At 39.1% G+C, this 22,866-nt stretch overlaps 1 protein-coding gene across 12 annotated transcripts in view; it reads right to left on the bottom strand.

Annotated features, from left to right (window-relative positions):
• The window catches only part of LOC150091249 (tyrosine-protein phosphatase Lar-like), a 1,641,114-nt gene that overhangs the window by 705,828 nt on the left and 912,420 nt on the right, over positions 1 to 22,866 (bottom strand). For all 12 annotated transcript variants that reach the window (XM_090374921.1, XM_090374965.1, XM_090374991.1 and 9 more), the window contains one exon: positions 631 to 903. In XM_090374921.1, coding sequence (XP_090231047.1) covers positions 631 to 903 — 273 coding nt within the window. The remainder of the gene's footprint in view (positions 1 to 630; positions 904 to 22,866) is intronic.

Raw genomic sequence — 22,866 nt, 5'->3', positions numbered from 1 at the left:
TCATGCTCTCAATTTAACAGAAACACCTGTGTAGAATCTGTGAGACAACTCATTTTGTTTTAATTATAAAAAATTAATTTTTAGCTTTTTTTACTGAGTTGTAAGTGGTGATCTGCTAAACTCAATTAAAAATTTAACAAATAAATGAGAGTAATCAATAATAATAATAAAAAGATTTTATCACATTTTTTTTAATTTTTGGTCGCTCATTAGAGTGAAACACAAATTTTCACACGGCATCTGACAGATGTGTGATATGAACAACTGTACTTTTATCAGCTTATGATATTTAGCCAGTGAAACCAAAGCTCTACAACAAGATTAACCACCAATTTCTGGCATCTCAGAGATTCTCAGAAGAAAGAGAGCTGCTTTTGCTCACTTGACATACTCAACATAATTGTTAAATTCCAAACAAAATTTATCTCTTAATTCATAGCATATTGAAATTAAAGCAGAATATAACCAGTGAGATAATACTGGTGGGTATGGGAAAAAATATATAAACATTTAAAAAGTGTGCTAGATGCCATACTAGCAGCAGAAGGTTAATAAATATTTAAACTGCTACATTATGTTATTATTATAATCTTTCAGTACCAAATTAAGAAGAACCCAATTTTAACTTACCCTGAACAACAACTTGGGCTACTGTCTCAATGTTACCAAGTTTAGAAGCAGCAACACATGTGTAATTAGCAGATTCTCTTACATTTTCCAATTTCAGGACATTTTTACCAATGGGAATATCATGCTCTAATGTTAGATCTAGTAACCCTTTCCTCCATTTTACATATGGCATAGGTGATCCTACAGCAACACAAGTGATGTTTAAAGAACTACCAGGCATGACTTCATATAGCTCCTCTGGAGGAATAGAGAAGTATGGCGGCACTCTTCTAACTAGAGAGAGAGAAATGAGTTACTTTAATGGTGCAAATAAAATTTTGCCTCTAGACAAAAGGAATGCAAAACATCATTTTCAAAATGGTATTATCAACAAAAGAAATTTTTAAGGACCAAAAAAGGCCCACTTTACACCTCAAGAATTTTGTCACTACTACTGATAATGCTTTTTCTTATAGTATTGTCTTAAGTACTATGACAATACACTTTTTAAAATTTGATTCCTGATCCTTTGCTGAGAACAATGATGTATATATCTCCTAACATACAAAATTATTGATAATGCCCTTTTTACAAAACTCCAAAACACCTAGTAAAAAATATATATTATGTATTTTTTACTAGATGTCATTAAACTGATATCTACAGATAGTTTTATTTCTTATTAGAAATAACGGACCTTTCTGTACATTACACTTAACTGCAACACAATCAAGCATATCAGACGATACATTGTGTAATAAAAAAGGTTAATTTCACAAAACTATTTTTAGTACAGTATCTTTCTTCTGAAGGTTGTTGTTATTTGGTTTTTAGGAGCATTAGCAACTAAGGCCATATTGCTCTGGGGATATGCAGTGGTCATTCCCTGACCTTTCCGCATCCTCCATATTTGGTGGTGATGGGCTCGAACCCAGATCTAATCAAGAAGCATGTGCTACGCACTGCTGCTCCTGCCCACCTGGCTACTGAGGCGTCTCTTCTGAAAGTTGCTCAGAATAATCACCTGAGAGGGCATAAATTCAAATTGAGGAAAGACAGATGTAGGATAGATGTGCGGAAATTTGCCTTTAGCCAGCGGGTGGTTGGTAGGTGGAACAGACTTCCATCCCTTGTCGTGGAAGTTGATAGCCTAAATAAGTTTCAAGGCTCAGCTGGACAGGTATTTCGAACGAACAGAGGGGTGAAGTGGAAGTGGTTATTTTTTATTTATTTATGTTACTTTTTTTTTTTTTTTTGGCTGATGCTGCATAAGCTTGCTTTCTTGCATCAAATGCCTCTACTAATGCTAATGCTAAAGGTTATGCAGCGGTTAATACTATATGAAGGGAGTTTAAATTTTGAAATACAGGAGCGAATTTTTTAAATGTAAGAAATGTATTCATTGTGGAATACATCTCATTAAGACTGCAAATCAGCATGAAAATATGTTTAAGAAAATAAGGAAATGTACAAGCTTAGTTTGGGGGAAAATTATTTTAAAATATATTCGACAAAATTGAAAACATTGGACATTAGAAAAACATTTAAGAAGGAGGAAGAGGGATAATAGTGCCACCTTATGAATAAATATATTGACTGAAGATATAAAAATTAATTGTGCAAATCTAATGAATAATACATATATATACATATATATATATATATATATATATATATATATATATATATATATATATATAACTACAACCTCTGGAAACCAGGCAAAAGCCAGTTGTAATCAAACTTTCTGCAATAAGTGGGGCTCTGCTGTAGTCAACTTTCTCTACCCAAACATCTCCTGGGATATATGATGACTCTTCCTATGATTAAAGCAAGCCTCTCTCAAAATTGGCCATGTGGTAGGCAATGGCATACTACCACATGATGCCACAAAGACCATAACAAAAACAACTCCAAAAACTGCTGTTAACCAGATTTCATATGCCAGTGTGCACTGCAAAATTAAATTTAAGAAAGAGGAGGATAAATGTGGCCAGCTGGAATGTAAAAAGTTTAAAAGGCAAGATGGACATAGACATAGAATAAAATGGACAGGTACAAAATTGACATTTTAAGAGCAACCAAAGTCATGCGGACAGGACAAGGTCATTTAAAAACTCAAAATGAAATGGGTTTTTGGTCTTTTTTTTCTGGAAGTGACCAAGTAAAAGAATATTGTGTTGCTGTCATTTTGTAAAAGGAATGTTCAAGATCTCTTTTTGGATACAATCCTATTGATAGTAGAATGATGACGGTTAGACTTCAGAGCCAACCAATAAATCTAACAATGTTAGTTGCATATGCACCGACATCAACATCCACAGATGGATGATGGATATAGAAATTTATTATGAAAATCTCCAAACAACTCTTGATCTGGTCCCAAAAAAGGATGTTTTGATACTCATGGGCGATTTCAATGCAAAAGTAGGCATGACAGTTTCTTCTAGTCCAGAATATGGTAGGTTTGGTCTTGGCACTAGAGATGTACAGGGTGAAAGTTTAATGGAATTTTGTCATCTGAATAGTCTTGTCATATGTAACACCTGCTTTCAGCAACACCCGAGAAGACTCTACATATGAAAATCTCCCAATCATACAACAAGGAATCAGATTGATTACATCCTTCTTCACCAAAGGTGGAATTTCAACGTAATCACAGCAAAGCCACTTCCTGTAGCAGATTGTGGCAGTGGTCATCAGCTACTCCACATCATTCTCATGCTGAAGATTAAAAAGATCACAAATACAGTTTTGCCTAGACGATTGGATGTAGAAATATTTCAAACGATTATAGGCTTGAAAGAGGCAATCGTTTTCAAACTCTACTAAAACTAGATGATGATATGCTGCCTAAGAAAATGTGGGAAAATACAAAGAGCATTATTAAGGATTCAACAAATATATACATTAGAGAAAGGTCAGAGACCAGGAAACCATGGATTAAAGCCACTTTTAATCTTATTGAACAGAGAACTGCAAATGCCCAGGGTGTACATGGAAAACAAGAGTATCAGGAACTGAAAAAAGTCATCAAGTGCTGTTTAGGACAGGACAAACAGGATTATATCAATCAAAGGTATAGAGAAATCGAATACCAATAACAAATGAAACAACACTTAAAAGATGTACGATGTTATTAAGTCCTTAAGAAAAAATTTCCGACCAAAACTTAATGTAATTAAGGACTCCAAGGGGGAAATTTTAACAGAGGATAACACAATTAAAGGAAGGTGGAAAGAATACTGTGAGCATCTCTTCAGAGCACTTGCTGACACTAATGATGTGCAACCCCATTTTCAAGAGTGTGATCATGAACCAGTTCCACTGAAGGAAGAAGTCAAAAACTGTCAGAGAACTGAGGTGTGGCAAGTCATCTAGAATTGATGAAATCCCAGCAGAATTGATTAAAGCTACAGGTGTGAAAGGCAATGAGTTTTTTCATAAAATGATTGTAAAGATTTGGGAAACAGGATGGTGGCCATCAAGATTGGAAGAAATAAATTTTCATTCCATTACCAAAAAAAGGAGACCTAATAATTTGCTCAAATTACAGGACTATTAGCCTAATTTCTTAAGCTAGCAAGGTTCTTCTTAAAATTAAACAGATCAAGAAAACTTGAAGAAAAAATGCCAAAACAGCAAGCAGGTTTCACAGAAGGGGCAGAGGAAACTATGACTGATTATTGAAAAATGCAAAGAATTCAATATTTCAGCCATTTTGTCTTTTATAAATTATTCAAAAGCATTTGACTATGTTCAACGTGGGAAAAAATGACTAATATGGGATTCATAATCCACATAATTCAGCTAATAATGCTATTGTACCAGGAACAGGAGGGAACTGTGAGAACCAACATGGGAAATGCAGACTTTTTCAAAATTGGAAACAGTGTCAGGCAGGGCTGTATTTTGACACCTCACCTATTTAATCTTTATGCCAAAGATATCATGCGTGAAGCTTTGGAAGGTTTAGAGACTGGCATCAAAATTGGAGGACTGAAGATAAACAACCTTCATTATGCCGATGACACTGTGCTAATTTGCAATTCCAAAGATCATCTTCAAGAAACTCTGAGGAGGTATGTGAAGCAAGTAAAAAAAAAAAAAAAGTATTGTTTCTGAATGTGTGTAAAATAAATTATGGTGATTGGTGATAATCTCAGTTCCAGTAAAGTGAAGGTTAATGGGCAAGATATTGAAGAAGTTGATTACCGATATGGCAATGGAGAGATCGAGATCTGTCCCTAAAGACGAAACTGAGAAACACTGATTCGTTAATTTTTCCAGTTGCCACTTATGGATGTGGTAGTGTTGTAGTTGTGAAGTTTAATGACACGTAGGCTGCTATGGCCATATTGTCTCTTTCTAATGGTGAATATGAAATATAAACTTTATTGCAATAACTATATTTTATGATATATTCCTATACAATTTAGGAAAGTAAATAGTTCTTTTTTTTTTATCAGAATCATCTCCAAGAATCTGCAATAAATTTATTGATGATTGTGTATTAGCAAATGATTTAAAGGTGTTTAAGTGGATATTTTGAAAGTGGGAACAGTTCACCATCAAATGGCGAATGGTCAGTTATACATGACATGATGTACACTGAGTGGACAGAAATCATGGGATACCTACCTAGTAACGGGCAGGCCTCCCTTTTCCCAGGATAACGGCAATCACATGGCGAGACGTTTAGTCCACTAGCATTAGCATTAGTAGAGGCATTTGATGCAAGAAAGCAAGCTTATGCAGCATCAGCAAAAAAAAAAAAAAAAAAAGTAACATAAATAAATAAAAATAACCACTTCCACTTCACCCCTCTGTTCGTTCGAAATACCTGTCCAGCTGAGCCTTAAACTTATTTAGGCTATCAACTTCCACGACAAGGGATGGAAGTCTGTTCCACCCACCAACCACCCGCTGGCTAAAGGCAAATTTCCGCACATCTATCCTACATCTGTCTTTCCTCAATTTGAATTTATGCCCTCTCAGGTGATTTTTCTGAGCTAGAGGAAGAATCCCATCAGCATTGAGCATGCTCAAACCATTCAAGGCTTTGTACACCTCTATCAGATCACCCCGCTGGTGCCTAGTTTCCAGACACTGTAATTTGCAAAACTTAAGCCTTTCTTCGTAAGAGAACCCCCTTTGTCCCATTCACCAATCTAGTTGCCCTTCTCTGTACTCGTTCCAGCAGCTCTACATCCTTCCTGAAATGAGGCCTCCAGGCCTGTATACAGTACTCTAGGTGTGGCCTGACCATTGCCTTATACAAGGGAATAATCACCTCCTTATCCCTGCTAGAAAAATTCCTATATATCATTGACAATACACCATGAGCTACTCTTGCAGCTCGTCTGCACTGCTCAGAGAACTTCATATCTGCCTGCACCACCACCCCCAGGTCCCTTTCATTCTCTACCACTGTCAGTGTAGTACCACAGAGTTGATACGTTGCTCTGGGGTTGCTGTTTCCCATATGTAGTACTTTACATTTGTCAATGTTAAACTTCATTTGCCACCTCGAAGCCCATCTGCTCAACCTTTCCAAATCCTGTTGCAGCAGCATAGTGTCAGTAGTGTCCTTGACAACCCTGCCAACCTTCGTATCGTCTGCAAACTTGGACATTAAGCCTGATATACCATCATCAATATCATTTATAAATACAGAAAACAATAAAGGCCCCAATACTGAACCCTGAGGGACTCCACTAATAACATTAGTCCACGATGAGCAGTGTCCATTGATTACCACTCTCTGTCTTCTCCCCCTCAACCACCCCTTTATCCATAGCAGCAACTTGCCTCCAATGCCACACTGCTCCAATTTGTGCAGCAGTCTTCCATGTGCAACAGTATCAAAAGCCTTTCTAAGATCCAAGTATATAATATCAAAGTTATTCCCTGCATCCAGTTCTTTTGTGACTGCATCATAGTATCCAATCAAACTGGTCAGGCAAGACTTCCCCTTAACAAAACCATGCTGTGTCCTAGCTATAACTGAAGTCTTGTCTAGATGATCCTGCAGTGCTTCTTTCACCAGTGCCTCCATTAATTTTCCGGGAACAGAAGTTAAACTCACAGGTCTATAATTACTTGTGTCAGCCTTTGATCCCCCTTTGTGAATTGGGGTCACATTTGCACATCTCCAGTCAATGGGTACCTCCCCTGAGTCCAAGGAAGCTCTCATAATTATGGCTAAGGGTTTGCTTACCTCCTTTGCTGCCTCCTTTAATATAACTGGATAGATCCCATCCACCCCAGGTGCCTTTCTTGTGTTTATCTTCAACAATTTCTCCTCCACTTTGCTCTCAGTTATTACAAGATTCTCTAGCTTACTGCTAGAGTTGAATACACCTCTGGCATTCCCCTCGCTGAATAACTCCTCATGTGTGAATGTCGATGCAAAATATTTATTTAGTTTGTTAGCTACCCGAGCAGGGTCATCAACAGTTGACCCATCGATCTCTAGTGGACCAATCTGATTCATCCCCTTCCTTCTAGAGTTTACATAAGTAAAGAACTCTTTGCTGTTTTTCTTCGCATCCCTTGCCAAGGATCTCTCGTAATCTGCCTTCGCCTGCCTAACCTCCTTTGTAACTTGGTTACAGATCAACTTGTATCTATCATAGGCGTCTGTGTCACGTGTTAATTTGTATGTATCCCATGCATTTTTCTTCTCTGCCATATGCCTCATTAGTTCATCTGACAACCATTTAGGCCTAAACCTTGAACAATATTTCTTAGTTGGTATGTAAAGCCTAGTAGCTTCCACGATAAGTTCTTTGAATGCTTCCCATTTTGAATTTGCTGTTGGCAATATCATCAGTTGATCCCACTGTATAGAATTTAAATACTGTCTCAGTCCATTGTAGTCGCCTTTACGAAAGCAATACCCCTTCCCTTTACCCCTAATGGTAGTTACCTCTTTGAGTAACTCCCACTTCAGCACACTGTGATCACTGCCACCAAGTGGTTCATTTATCTGCAGATTCTTAATGCATGAAGAATCACTACTGATAATCAAATCAAGAGTATTACTCCCTCTAGTTGCCTCCCGAACATGCTGATGTAGAAAACAATCATCCAATATATCCACAAAAGCCTTGCTACTGTGTGAGTGACCAGCCCCCAAATTCCAGTCAATATCTGGGAAATTAAAATCCCCCATTATAAGACTCTCTGATTTACTGGCCCACTCTATTTCTCCGAACAGTTTCTTATTATACTCATCAGAGTCATTAGGCCTATAGCACACTCCTACTCTCAATTTTGATCTCCCAATGCTTATGTCACACCAAACTGACTCGACACTGCACTGTCCAGCGATGTCGACTGGCTTCACTTCCTTGGATTTTATGTGTTTTTTAACTAATAGCATAACCCCTCCTCCCTTCCTATCCTGTCTATCCTTTCTGTAGACATTGTACTCCCCAAATTCCAGTTCTGCATTTCTTATATCTGTGTGACACCACGTCTCTGAAATCCCCACAATATCTGCCTTTGATGTTTTGAGCAACACCTCAAATTCATCAAATTTATTTACTAAACTCCTAGCATTGGTGTACACACAAGTATACATGCACCTGTTCTTTTTCTTAGCTACCCTAACACACCCCATGTGTTTACTTGTACCCCAATGATTCCCAGCAGTCTCTGAAATATCCTGCATCTTATTTTCCAGGCTGCGGCTCATTCCAATAGAAGCAGTGCAAGAATCACTTTCACCTCTGCCAGTGGCTACTGTTAATCTATTAGTCCTTGTATCCCCCCAATCTAGCAGTTTTCCGACCCACCTAACATTGCCTCGATAGCATCAGCAAACATTCTTGCACCCTTTCTATTTAAGTGTATCCCATCCCTGTAGAAGCAGTCTCTCCTGTTAACAAGTACAGACCAGGCTGAAAAAAATTCTACCCCTTGAGCCCTGCACAATCTTTCCAGGGCCGAATTGATTGACAGGGCTCTCATCATATACTCCCTCCTATCGTGTCTGGGCAGAATTGCAGACACTTTCAATTTCAACCCTAATTCACGGCTTTTTTTCATCAGTGACCTGTACTTGTCAAGTAATTCCGCCGGTCTCCTACTCTTAATGTCATTAGTGCCAACGTGTACAACTATATCACCTTTTGTGCCCTTAAACACTAGTTCACAAAAGCTTTCCACAGCTATTTCCATCCATGCTTGCTACACCACTGTCCATAATTCCATTGCATTCCTGGGTGGAGGATTCAAAGCGCGAATGGACCTTTCCATAGCATCCCAAAGACGCTCCACAGGATTCTTGTTCAATGAATGGGGAGGCCAGTGGTAAAATCTGCAGAATGCTCTTCGAATATATTCTAGTCACCAAGGCTCTGTGGGGAGGTGCATTGTCCTGCTGGAAGAGTCCATTTCCCTATGGGTGCACAATAACCATGAAGGGATGCAGATGGTCTGCAAGGATGGACATATAACCTGGACCATTCAGAGATGCATCTAAACATACCAGAGGTCCCAACACATGCCAGTTGAACAAGCCCCAGACCATTAACAACCATCCACCTGCCTGAACAGTTCCTTGTTGACAAGTCAGATGCATAGCTTTGTGCGGTTTCCGCCAGATGCACACCCTCCCGTCCACTCAAAATAACTCAAACAGGGACTCATCAGACAAGGAGACCCATCACCAATCATCCAAGATCCAGTGCCTATGTTCTTTCACCCAGTTCAGGCATAGAGTCCTGTGTCGTGGTGTTAGCAATGGGACTCTGGCAGGTTGACGGCTCCCATAACCTATTGCAGCTAATGATCGCCTGATGGTCTCAGTGGGGACATTTCTGGCACCTCTCTTTTTAAAGTCGACAGTGATTTGTGCCACTATCAATCTCCAGTTGGCTGAAACAATTCGAGACAAATGTTGACAGCCATGTTCATCTACTGTCTTTCTTTGCCCACAATCAGATGTTATTCTGGAAATGGCATATTCCTGATACACTCTTGATATTGTCGAACAGGGATAGTGCAATTTCTGTACCCCCCTCTGCAATACAGTGACCCATGTGTTGGACCCCATCATCTCTTTCAAAGTCAGTTAGCTCACGAAGTTTATCCATACTGACATTGAATTACCGTCTACGTGAATGCAGTCATGCAGTGTACCTAATGAAGGGTGACAGCATCACATTGCCCAGGAACCAGGTGTCCCATGAATTCTGTCCTTTCAGTGTACATTGGGGGAGTGGTGTCATTCTTTAATATATACAGGTGAGTGAGGTGAGTACGAGCAATCAGCCTTCCTAAAATTGTTTCTTCTCATCTGCTTTTCCAGAAGCTGGAGAGCCACAGCTTTGTTTATGGTTTTATTTGGTATAGTTTGTTTCCTGGATAACCTCTCCAGATTAGTGACCAGCTATTGTAACATGATTGATGGATAATGTTTATAATCAGTATAGGGAGTTTGAAAAGTCTGTGAAATAATAGTACAGTCGATTCTGGTTATTTGGGACACATCGGGACTAGTGCATTTTGGCCCAATTAAGAGGCTGCCCCAATTATCTGAAGTTTCACGTAAAAAAGTTAAAAATACAATGGACCCCCGCTTTACAATTGGTTCACTGTACAATCAAATCATGTTACGATTGAGTCACCATAGTAAAGTACCACACCTACTACACTATACAATGTGTAGTATGTGCGGTCATTGTGATCACATTTGTGAATTGAATTTTAATTAGCGAAAATAGGAGGAATATTATCCACAGGCAATAAAAGTAAAGAAATATTAAGCACAAATTTATCCTTTATTACCTTACCAATTAAATGATACGTGAAAATCGGAAGAATATACGTGATAATCGGAATAATTAATACGTACTGTAATACGTACATACTAACTAGTTGACATTTCTGTTCACTGATATTTGTGAGCGAGGGTTAAAATTTAAAACAGTAAAAAGGCAAGCAATCGTTTGTTTGTTTGTTTGTTATTTAAAAGCTATTGGCGCAAGAGCAGCTTAGGCTATAATGCACCTAGCCTAGGTAGGAGAGTTTCGTATATCAGCATTTTTCACTTTTGTGGTTTAGAATTAAGCCCAGATTCTGCTTTATAATCATGTAGCTTCTCTATAAATGGTATACTATTAATTTTATATGTTTTGAAAGTATCCAGTTAACTTAAGGAAGAAGAAAACTTCTGTAATATTTGGCCGGTCATCTAAAATTGTTTTAAGCATTAGGTTGTTTTGTGCATTGATTATTGTTTGAAAGGCTCTTTGATGTTCTCTATGAAATTTTTGGACACTTCACCACGAAGTGATGTGTAGTCAGCAGAACTTGACAGTTTTGGCAGGGGGGGGGTCTTCACCTCTCAGTAGGTAAGAGTGAGTCATACGTGTATGACCGATTTGCAACCGAGCAAGGGTCACTTCTTCCTGTCTGTTCGATCAGAAGCTAGTAGGCCACGGTCAAAATGTTTCTTTAATTAGACGAAGTTTGTTTTTAGTCTGATCTAGCCAGTGTTGTTGCCACTGTTTTATACTGCTTTGGTGGACAAGGACTTGTAATCTGCATATGGTATGTGTGAAAGGAGATGGAATCAGAGGTGGAAGCTTCCTTTGCTGCTTTGTCTGCTCTTTCATTTCCAGTTATTCCTGGGTGGCCTGGGATCCAGCAGAATCTGATATTGTGATTTCTTTGTAATAGCTTTGATACTGAATATTGGATAAGTTGTAGGATTGGGTGTCTTGTGGTATTTGCATTCTGCAAAACAATAACAGAGATAAGCGAGTCCGTGAAAATTATGCTGTTTGCTATCTGTTTGTGTTTGATTTGGTTTACGGCAATTGAAATGGCTTGTAATTCGGCAGTAAAAATACTGCATTTTTTTCGGAGTTGTTAGATGAGGGTACTATCCTCAAAATGAATTGCAGTTCCTAAACAAGTCTCTGTTTTAGACCCATCTGTATATAGGAAAGTGTGATGTGGATTTCTTTGTATGCTGCATGTAAATGTTGTTGTTATGGGGATTTCATGGCGCATAAGCTGCTTTGGCTATAATGCGCCTATTCATTTATTGTAGGAACAGATGAGAAGTTTTCATTAAGTCAGAAAAGGCTGAGGTCAGAAATGATTAAAACTCCAATTTGCTTCGGAAGGTTGAAAAATTCAAAAATATTTGCATTGTCACCGATAAAATTCTCTAGGTTTATTGGTTTCCGAAGGTTAACCAATGATAGCAAGGTTGAATTTGTCTTGTTTATAGTATGGGTGTTCAATGAGAATGTGTTTCACAGTCAGGTTTGTTGATACTGCGGTGGATCATCTCCTGTTAGTAAATGAAGATGGGTCAGATGTGCATGACCTATTCTTGCTCTTGAAAGGACTACTCCTTTTCGTCTAGATGTTCGGACACTGGACCACCAAATTTTGGGATGCTGTTGCTGTTTGAACTACAAGAGCTTGTTATTAGTTTGAGAGTGCCAGATTATTGTCCATTCTGATAGGCATGCGACATGAATGATTTGTGAATAGTCTGAGGCTGGAACAGGGATACTGGTTAAATCTAAGGTAGTTGGATTTTTTGCAGCTTTATCAGCCAGTTCATTACTAGAAATTCCAGAATGTGCCGGAATCCAGCAGAAGGTGACCAGTTGTTGGCATTCCTCGATCTGCTGAAATAATCTTCTAATTTCGTTTAGAACAGGGTGAATTTTATCTCAAGAATTACATAATGCTAAGATTGAGCTGAGGGAGTCAGTGTAAATGACAAATTTTAATGAGCAGTAGGAACAGAGATTTTCTAAGGCAAGTTTAATTGCATCTAATTCTGCTGAGAAGATACTAAATTCAGATGGAAGGGATGCTGAAATAGTGGTATTTTGGCCCACTGTTGCTGCTCCAACGTTTCAGTTGGATTTAGAGCCATCTGTAGAAATTGGAGAAAAATCAATATATCTGCTAGTGTGAACTTCATGAAGTTAGCATTAGTAGAGGCTTATGATGCAAGAAAGCAAGCTTATGCAGCATCAGCCAAAAAAAAAAATAACACACTTCCACTTCAGCCCTCCATTTGTTCGAAATACCTGTCCAGCTGAGCCTTAAATTTATTTAGGCTATCAACTTCCACAACAACGGATGGAAGTCTGTTCCACCAACCAACTACCTACTGGCTAAAGGCAATTTCAGCAAATCTATCCTACATCTGTGTCTTTCCTCAATCTGAATTTATACCTTCAGATGATTATTCTGAGCAAGAGGAAGAATCCCATCGGCATTGGGCATGCTCAAACCATTCAAAGCTTTATACACCTCTATCAGATCACCTCGCTGGTGCCTAGTCTCCAGACACTGTAATTTGCAGAACTTAAGCCTTTCTTCATAAGAGCAACCCTTTGTTCCATTCACTAATCTTGTTGCCCTTCTCTGTACTCGTTCCAGCAGCTCTACATCCTTCTTGAAATGAGGCCTCCAGACCTGTATACAGTACTCAAGGTGTGGCATGACCATTGCCTTATACAAGGGAATAATCACCTCCTTATCTCTACTAGAAAAATTCCTGTATATCATTGACAAGACACCATGAGCTACTCTTGCAACTCGTCTGCACTACTCAGAGAACTTCATATCTGCACAATTACCCCCAGGTCCTTTTCATTCTCTACCACTGTCAGTGTAGTACCACACAGTGTGATATGTTGCCCTGGGGTTGCTGTTTCTCATTTGTAGTACTTTACATTTGTCAAGGTTAAACTTTATTTGCCACCTCTCAGCCCATCTGCTCAACCTTTCCAGATCCCGTTGCAGCAGCATAGCGTCAGTAGTGTCCTTAACAACCCTGCCAATTTTTGTATCATCTGCAAACTTGGACATTAAGCTTGATATGCCATTATCAATATTATTTATAAATACAGAAAACAATAATGGACCCAACACTGAACCCAGAGGAACTCCAATAACATTAGTCCACGATGAGCAGTGTCCATTGATTACCACTCTCTGTGTTCTCCCCCTCAACCAACCCTTTATCTATAGCAGCAATTTGCGTCCAATGCCACACTGCTCCAATTTGTGCAGCAGTCTTCCATGTGCAACAGTATCAAAAGCCTTTCTAAGATCCAAGTATATAATATCAAAATTATTCCCTGCATTCAGTTCTTTTGTGACTGCATCATAGTATTCAATCAAATTGGTCAGGCAAGACTTTCCCTTAACAAAACCATGCTGTGACCGAGCTATAACTGAAGTCTTGTCTAGATGATCCTGCAGTGCTTCTTTAACCAGTGCCTCAATTAATTTTTTTGGAACAGAAGTTAAACTCACAGGTCTATAATTACTTGTGTCTGCCTTTGATCCTCCTTTGTGAATTGGGGTCACATTTGCACATATTCAGTCTATGGGTACCTCCCCTGAGTCCAAGGAAGCTCTCATAATTATGGCTAAGGGTTTGCTCCCTCCCTTTGCTGCCACCTTCAATATAACTGGATAGACCCCCATCCGCCCCAGGTGCCTTTCTTGTGTTTATCTTCAACAATTTATCCTTCACTTTACTCTCAGTTATTACAAGATTATCTAGCTTACTGCCAGAGTTGAATACACCACTGGCATTCCCCTCGCTGAATAACTCCTCATGTGTGAATGTCGATGCAAAATATTCATTTAGTTTGTTAGCTACCTGAGCAGGATCAACAACGGTTGAACCATCAATATCAAATGGACCAATCTGATTCATCCCCTTCCTTCTAGAGTTTACATAAGTAAAGAACTCTGCTGTTTTTCTTTGCATCCTTTGCCAAATATTTCTCATAATCTGCCTCTGCCTGCCTAATTTCCTTTGTAACAGATCAACTTATATCTATCATAGGCTTCTGTGCCACATGGTAATTTATATGTATCCCATGCATTTTTCTTCTCTGCCATATGTCTTATTAATTCATCTGACATCCATTTAGGCCTAAACCTTGAACAATATTTCTTAGTTGGTATGTAAAGCCTAGTAGCTTCCAAGTTGAGTTCTTTGAATGCTTTTGAATTTGCTGTTGGTAACATCATCAGTTGGTCCCGCTGTACAGAATTTAAATACCGTCCCAGACCATCGTAGTCGCCTTTACAAAAGCAAAACCCTTCCCTTTACCCCTGATGGTAGTTACCTCTTTGAGTAAATCCCACTTCAGCACACTGTGATCACTGCCATCTAGTGGTTCCTTTATCTGCAGATTCTTAATGCATGAAGAATCACTACTGATAATCAAATCAAGAGTATTACTCCCTCTAGTTGCCTCCCGAACATGCTGATGTAAAACACAATCATCCAATAAATCCAAAAAAGCCTTGCTAGTGTGTGAGTGACCAACCCACAAATTCCAGTCAATATCTGGGAAATTAAAATCCCCTATTATAAGACTCTCTGATTTACTGGCCCACTCTATTTCCCTGTACAGTGTCTTATTATACTCATCAGAGTCATTAGGCCTATAGCACACTCCTACTCTCAGTTTTGATCTCCCAATGCTTATGTCACACCAAACTGACTCGACACTGTACCGTCCAGAGATTTCACTTCCTTGGATTTTATGTGTTTCTTAACTAATAGCATAACCCCTCCTCCCTACCTATCCTGTCTATCCTTTCTGTAGAAGTTGTACTCCCCAAATTCCAGTTCTTCATTCCTTATATCTGTGTGACACCACGTCTCTGATATCCCAACATTATCCACCTTTGATGCTTGGAGCAATACCTCAAATTCATCAATTTTATTTACCAAACTCCTAGCATTGGTGTACATGAAAGTATACATGCACCTGTTTCTATTCTTAGCTACCCTAACACAACTGATGTGTTTACTTGTACCGCAATGACTCCCAGCAGTCTCTGAAATATCCTGCATCTTGTTTTCCAGGCTGCTGCTCATTCCAATAGAAGCAGTGCAAGAATCACTTTCACCTCTGCCAGTGGCTACTGTTAATCTATTAGTCCTTGTATCGCCCCCCCCAAGCTAGCAGTTTTCTGACCCACCTAACACTGCCTCGAATACATCAGCAAATATACTTGCACCCTTTCTATTTAAGTGTATCCCAACCCTGTAGAAGCAGTCTCTCCTGTTAACAAGTATAGACCAGGCTGAAAAAAATTCTATCCCTTGAGCCTTGCACAATCTTTCCAGGGCCGAATTGATCGACAAAGCTCTCATCATATACTCCCTCCTATCGTGTCTGGGCAGAATTGCAGACACTTTCAAATTCCACAGTAATTCACGGCTTTTTTCAACAGTGACCTGTACTTGTTAAGTAATTCTGCCGGTCTCCTACTCTTAATATCATTAGTGCCAACATGTACAACTATATCACCTTTTGTGCCCTTAAAAGATGATATCTGCTCTACGTCATCAACCTTTGCCCCTGGCAGACATACCCTGGTCCTGTTCCACCTATCCTTTTTACAAAGCATGTTTCCCATTTCCCTGACAATAGAGTCACCAACAACTACTAGTTCCTGTGGGACCAGCGCATTCTGCCTTGGGGGTTGCCGCTGTGTTGCATGATGACCAAGTGCAAGCTCTGGCATTGATGTGGGCAGCTGATTGCTTGATAGGCCCCTCAATTTAGATCCTTCGAGGGCATCCATCCTGTCCGTCAAGCTCTCATATAGGCCCATAACAACGCTGAGTTGTCGCCTGATTTCGTTACACTCCTTGGATCGCGCGCACACAAAGACATCCCCCATGGCAATATCATGTCCCGTATCCGATTGCTCCACAAACATCATGCAAGCAGTGCATTTTAAAAGGCTGTGATTCAGAGGGTAACTGCCCCCCTCAGTTCTCTCCTGAGCCACAGCACTCCTATTAGCTTGAGCCTTTTGCTTTGCTGCTCTGGTCTGAGTCATGATTTCGATTCAATTTCAATAAAATTTCAATTTCAGTACAAAATTATAAACTTGTTTCCCAACACAGTTAGCAGAAAGCTGTCTAATTTTTTTCCAAATTAATTTGCTGTCAGTGTTTCTGTTAATTGTTGATGCAAAACGGTTCCTGGATTCTTTTTTTGCTTGCCTCTGCATGAAACATGCTTTTGCCCTTAATTTCTTATAATTTATCAGATGGGCTGTGATTGGATATTGCCGAAACAAATTCCAGGCTTTGTTTTGTGTTTTTTTTGCTTTTGTACATTCCTCATTCCACCAATAATTATAATGTTTTCGGCCCGGGGGATTTGATAATGGTATTGTATCTTTTGGCCACATTTAGGAGATGCAAAGTGATGTAATCTGTCACATCATCAATCGGCTGTTGTTGGATTTTTTTTCTCATTGAAAAAGATAGATGACTGAAATTTTCCATTTCCTGCAATGTTTAGTTAAAGGAGCCTGTGCTATCAATACCTTGCATATGATTGGGAAGTGATCACTGCCCATAGGGTCGTTTATAGCATACCACTATGGTCGGGACCAGTACTGAAGTTATGTCCAGTCGGAAGCTGAATGTGAGTGTGCGCGCCAGTATTCAGTATGGTGAGGTTTAGTGCCTCTAAAAGGCTTTCAATGAGTCGACCCCATCTATCTAATTTAGTAGCACCCCATAAAGGGTGGTGCCCATTAAAGTCCCCTAATATACAGAAAGGTGGAGGTATCTGTATGAAGAGGTCTTCAAGTTCTTTTAAACTACAAGTATGGTTTGGCTGCAAGTAAATTGACACAAGTGTTATTGAAATATGGAGAATTATACAAACAACAACAGCTTCTATTTCAGTTTGAAGTGAAATATGTTTAGTTAGGATCTTTGAATTTATTAGGATTGCAACAACACCATGGGCAGCATTAGCTGTATTTTGATCTCTTTGATAAAGGCAATAGTTCTTTATCGATGGAGAAATTTGTAAAGTTAGATAAGTTTCCTGAAGACAAAGAGCCACTGGGGAATACCGGTTAATTAGATCATGAATATAATCTGTATTGCAACGAAAACCTCTGCAGTTCCATTGCAAAATACAAGGCATTATTTGTGTTTAATTGATGGAGCTGTATCTGACTGCTTTTTGAAGGTGACTGGCTTATGACGTTCTAATTTTGATTTATCTTTTTTGGAGAAGACTGGCCGACAAGTGTCCATTTCTTCTTCTTCGGCATGGATTTTTAGTATTGGATCTTCCTGTATAGATGAGCCATCTGTATTTATGGTTGTGTCTTGTGTATTTTTAATTACATTTAAATTTGCAATATCGGATGTGGTAGCACATATTGCAGGAGAAGATGTCGCTGGTATTGTCAGGGGAGTATTATTTTGCCTGGTCTGAGAGTTCGTGTTGTTGTTTGCACATATTTGGTTGTTGCTCAGAGAGGACAGTTCTAGCCCAGTCAGAAATTGATTTGTTAGTGTGAACTGTGACATCTGTTTGGTATTTTTTTTATTACATTAGCATAGGTAATATTTTTGTTTACAGTAGGTGCAATTAGTTTTCTTGCTTCTTGGTAGCTGACTTTATTCTCAACCTTGTATTTTACAATTTTTTTCTCAGTTTTCCATTTTTCACAAGTTTTGGAATATGCAGGGTGGTCACCTTTGCAGTTCAGGCACATCATTTTTGTAGCCGAACAGTCGCTCTGATTGTGATCTGGGGACCCACAATTGGGGCAGACAGGAACTCCACTGCATACAGTTTGAGAGTGGCCATACTTTTGGCATTTATAGCATCTTAAAGGATTGGGAATGTACGGGCGGATGCGGCAAGGCAAATAACCTGCTTTTACAGAGGCAGGTAAGTTGGGTGTATTGAACGTGAGAATAATATTTCTGGTTGGTATAAGTTTATTATCTTTTTTAGTCATTATATATTTTGCTTGAATTACATTTTGTCCCTACAGCTCTTGGGTAATTTCTTCCTCATTGACATTTAGAAAGTCCCAACTGGATATCACACCCTTAGATGAATTTAGGGTTGCATGGGGAGATATTTTTACTGGAATGACAACCAAGTTTGTGATCTGTAAAAGTTTCTCCGAATGTCTTTGGTTCGTGGTTTCCACTAATAGGTCTCCAGATTGCAGTCTGTTAACAGTCTTGGGATATCCTTCAATACCTTCCAGATGTTTTTGAATTACGAATGGAGACAGTTTGCTCATAGGTTGACTAGTGAGGGAGTGGAAAATTAAAAATGATGGGCAGGGTTGCTCCATCTGAGTAGTCTTCTGTCTCTTTGGATCATTTCCTAAGTCGTGACTAGAGTGATGGTCAAGGTATGTTTCTGTTATTGAGCTCCAAGGCTCTAAGGGTGGATAATTATTTTTATCCATGATGGCTCCTTTTGGCCCTGGGGGTTTCTCTTTACCACCCAGGTTACCAGCCCCGCCACGGGGAGGCAGGAGCAGTGCCGCTTTGTAGCCAAGCATTGCGGTTAGTACAGTTAGTAAGGTATCTAAATTAAAGAAAAAGGTGCTTTCCTTTTTCTGGGCTCTCTTCTTATTCCTTTTAAGAAATTAGAGCTACTTAACAGAAATTTTTAATGAATGCGAGATAAAACAAAGGAAAACTCAGTTGCTGTGGGGAGTAAATGCTCTATAAATGCACAATAATCGCTTGGCACCCGGGGCTGCATGTAACTGTTGGTAGTTTATTCTTGATAGAGTAGTTTTCCCCCAGCTCTGAAAATACATGTCATATATGGGTTGAACTACACACCATGGTGGAATGGTCTGTGCAATAGTAGTAGCTACAGTGTCATAATTAAGCTCTCTGTTTAGTAGGTAAATCTTTCAGATGGATGTTTGCAGATAGATTCATTCGTGGATGGGCTTGGCATATGTTTTCCCAGTTATATGAAAATAGAACCTCTCTATTTGGATGATCGGTGATGGATTTTATATGGCATACTGTAGTAGCAAGTTCTGTCATCTATGTTGCAGTGAAGGTTCATGAGCTTCTGCATAAAGGCTTTGTATAGGTGAAGTTTGGAAAGCTCCAAGTGCTATACAGAGAGCACTGTGGTGGTGTATGGGGTCTAATCATCTCAGTACACTTGGTTTCGCTGAGTCGTAAACAGCTGCTCCGTAATCTAGTTTGGAACGAATTACTGCTCAATAAAGATTGAGGAGTGTATATTGATCTGCTCCCCACGTTGTTGCGGAAAGAACTTTGAATATGTTTAATTTCCTGAGGCATGAAAGTCTGAGTTGTTTAATGTGTTCAAGGAATGTTAGTTTCTTATCTAAGAGCAGTCCTAAGAATCTTATACTTGGTACCACTGGAATCATATGTTCGTCAAGTTTTAATTCAGGATCAAGGTGTAGGTTTCGTTTTCTACAGAAGTGTATACATGCTGTTTTTTGTGTGGAAATCCGAAAGCCATTTGTTTGAGCCCATTTGCTTATTTTGTTTATTGTTCCTTGTAGCTGCCGTTCTATGCTTCACATATTCTGAGAGTGATAGGAAATACTGAAATCATCAACATATAAAGCTGAATCAACGGTTCTTGGAATATGCTCTGTGGTATTTATTTTAATAGCGAAAAGTGTAGTGCTAAGCACCAACCCTTGAGGCACACCTTCTTCTTCGGTGAAAACCTTCAAAAGTGTAGTCTGTAGTCTAACTTGAAATGTTCTGTGTTGCAAGAAATTTTGGATGTATTTAGGAAGATGCCCATGTAATCCAAGGAGGTATAGGTTTTAAAGGATTCCATAACGCCATTCCATATTGTAAGCTTTTTCTATATCAAAGCAGCTTATGACATGATATTCCTTTCGGATGAAGGCATTCCATATACTGTTTTCTAATTTTATAAGTAGGTCTAGTGTTGAGTGATTTTTTCTAAAACTATGCTGTGCCGGGTCGAGAAGATTATTACTGTTTAAATACCACATTAAACGAGCGTTGATGATTTTTTCTATAACTTTGCCTAGGCAACTTGTTAAAGCAATTGGATGGTAGTTTCATGGATTAGAAAGATCCTTTCCCAGTTTTGGGAAAGACAGAATTATTGCATGATGCCAACTATCTGGAAACTGGTTTTCTAGGAAGATTTTGTTATACAAATCAAGTAATGCCATTTGTGATTGGTCATCAAGTTCCTTTAACATCATATAGCGAATTTCATCTGGTCCTACAGCGCTGGGTTGTTAATGACAGTAATGACAGTAATCCTACTGCAACAGAATCTAGATAATTTGGGGAGATGGGCTAAGAAGTGGCAACTGAAGTTTAACATTGACAAATGCAAAGTACTGCATATGGGTAGAAGTAACCCCAGAGAAACGTACCAACTGTGTGGTACTACACTTAAGGTGGTAGAAAATGAAAAAGACCTGGGAGTAATTGTGCAGTCAGATATGAAGTTTTATGAGCAATGCAGACAGGCTGCCAGGGCCGGTCATGGGATTTTGTCAATGATATATAGGAATTTTGCTAGCAGGGAAAAGGAGGTGATTGTCCCTCTGTATAAGGCAATGGTCAAGCCATGCCTTGAGTACTGCGTACAGGTCTGGGGGCCTCATTTTAGGAAGGATGTAGATTTGCTTGAGTGTGTACAGAGAAGGGCAACAAGATTGGTGAGGGGAATGAAGGGATCCTCTTACCAAGAGAGGCTTAAGTTCTGCAAATTGCAGTGGCTGGAGACTAGGCACCTGTGCAGTGATCTGATTAAGGTGTATAAGGCCTTGAATGGGTTGAGCACGCTGAATTCTGATGGGATCCTTCCACTTGTTCTGATTACGAACCTAAGGGGACATAAATTCAAATTAAGAAAAGACAGATGTAGAATAGATGTGCGGAAATTTGCCTTTAGCCAGCGGGTGGTTAATTGCTGGAACAAACTTCCATCTGTCATTGTGGAAGTTGATAGGTTAAAAAATTTAAGGAGGAGCTGGACAGGAATTTGGAGGGAATGGTGTGATTTTTTTTTTTTTTTTTTTTTTTTTTGGCTGAAGCTGCATAAGCCCATACACTTGCTTTCTTGCATCACATGCCACTACTACTACTACTACTGCTGCTGCTGCTGTGCTTTTTCTGGGATAGAGCAGTTTTCAATTCATGAAAAGATAATGGAAGGTTGTACTGTTCATCATTTCTTGTGGAAAAATTCAGTTTGTGTCTTTCTATTCTGACCTTGTATGTTTGAAAACTGGGAGTATATGAGGTGGTTGCCGATGTTTTGGCAAAGGTTTTGCCCAGTGCATTTGCTATTTCTGAAGGCTGTGCGGTGACTTGTCCATTGCAGTTTAGGATTGGAGGTGGATTAATCTGGTATCTACCATTCATTTTCCTGATTTTTTTTCCAGACATTTTGAGATGGTATGGAACTTGTTAAAGTGGATGCAAATTTTATCCAGGATGCTTTCCTACTGGCCCTTCTAACATATCTGGCTCTCGCTCGTGCCTTTTTGAATGATATGAGGTTCTCCATAGTGGGACATCTTCGAAAAATATTCTAAGTTTTATTTCTTTCTCTTTTAGCTTGTAAACATGCATCATTCCACCATGATTTTGGATGTGTTGGGAGGTGTGATGATGTTTTTGGAATACTTTGTTCAGAGCTTTGATTATTTTATTTGTTACATACTGTACTGCCGCCTCTAACAGATTTTTCTTGATAATATCTGTATCCAATTTTGCAAAAGATTTATACATTTTCCAATCCGCTTCATTTATTTTCCATCGGGGGTTTCTAAGTGATGGACATGTAGTTCCTGATGACATGGTAATTATTATTGGATAGTGATTGCTGCTGAGAGGATCTACGTGTACCGACCAATCAAGTATTGGAAATAATGTTGGGGAGCATGTAGATAGGTCGATAGATGTGCTGTTTCCCGATGACAGATGTATGTATGTGTAATCTCGTTCAACGTGGTAAAATCATTCTGTTCTATCCACTTTTCTATTTGTCTTCCTCTCTGGTCTATGGTTGTGTTACCCCACAAAGGGTTGTGTCCATTGAGGTCTCCCAATATACAAAATGGGGGATGTAACTGAGATACTATATCTTCTAAATCTTGCTGTAGCAATTCTTGGCTTGGGGGAACATAAATTGTTATAATAGTTATGAGAGTTTTAGTGGCTATGCATACTGAACTGCTTCGAGGGTTGTGTTTATCGGGAGAAACTGGGAAGGAATGTGTGAATTTACCAGAATTGCCACACCACCATGAGTCGTGCCTCCCATTACTCTGTTTTTACGGTATGTGATATAGTTGTTCTTTACTGTGGGAGAGTCTTGAGGTCTGAGATATGTTTCTTGTAGGCAAAGACACAGCAGGGTATGTTGTGCAATCAGATCATATATATCA

The sequence above is a fragment of the Mastigoproctus giganteus genome, chromosome 1 (genome assembly GCF_048544385.1).
Source record: "Mastigoproctus giganteus isolate SK-2022 chromosome 1, ASM4854438v1, whole genome shotgun sequence".
NCBI classification, from domain to species: Eukaryota; Metazoa; Arthropoda; class Arachnida; order Uropygi; family Thelyphonidae; genus Mastigoproctus; species Mastigoproctus giganteus.
Note: the sequence above shows the minus strand (reverse complement) of the source record. Positions and strands in the feature narration are given on the sequence as shown.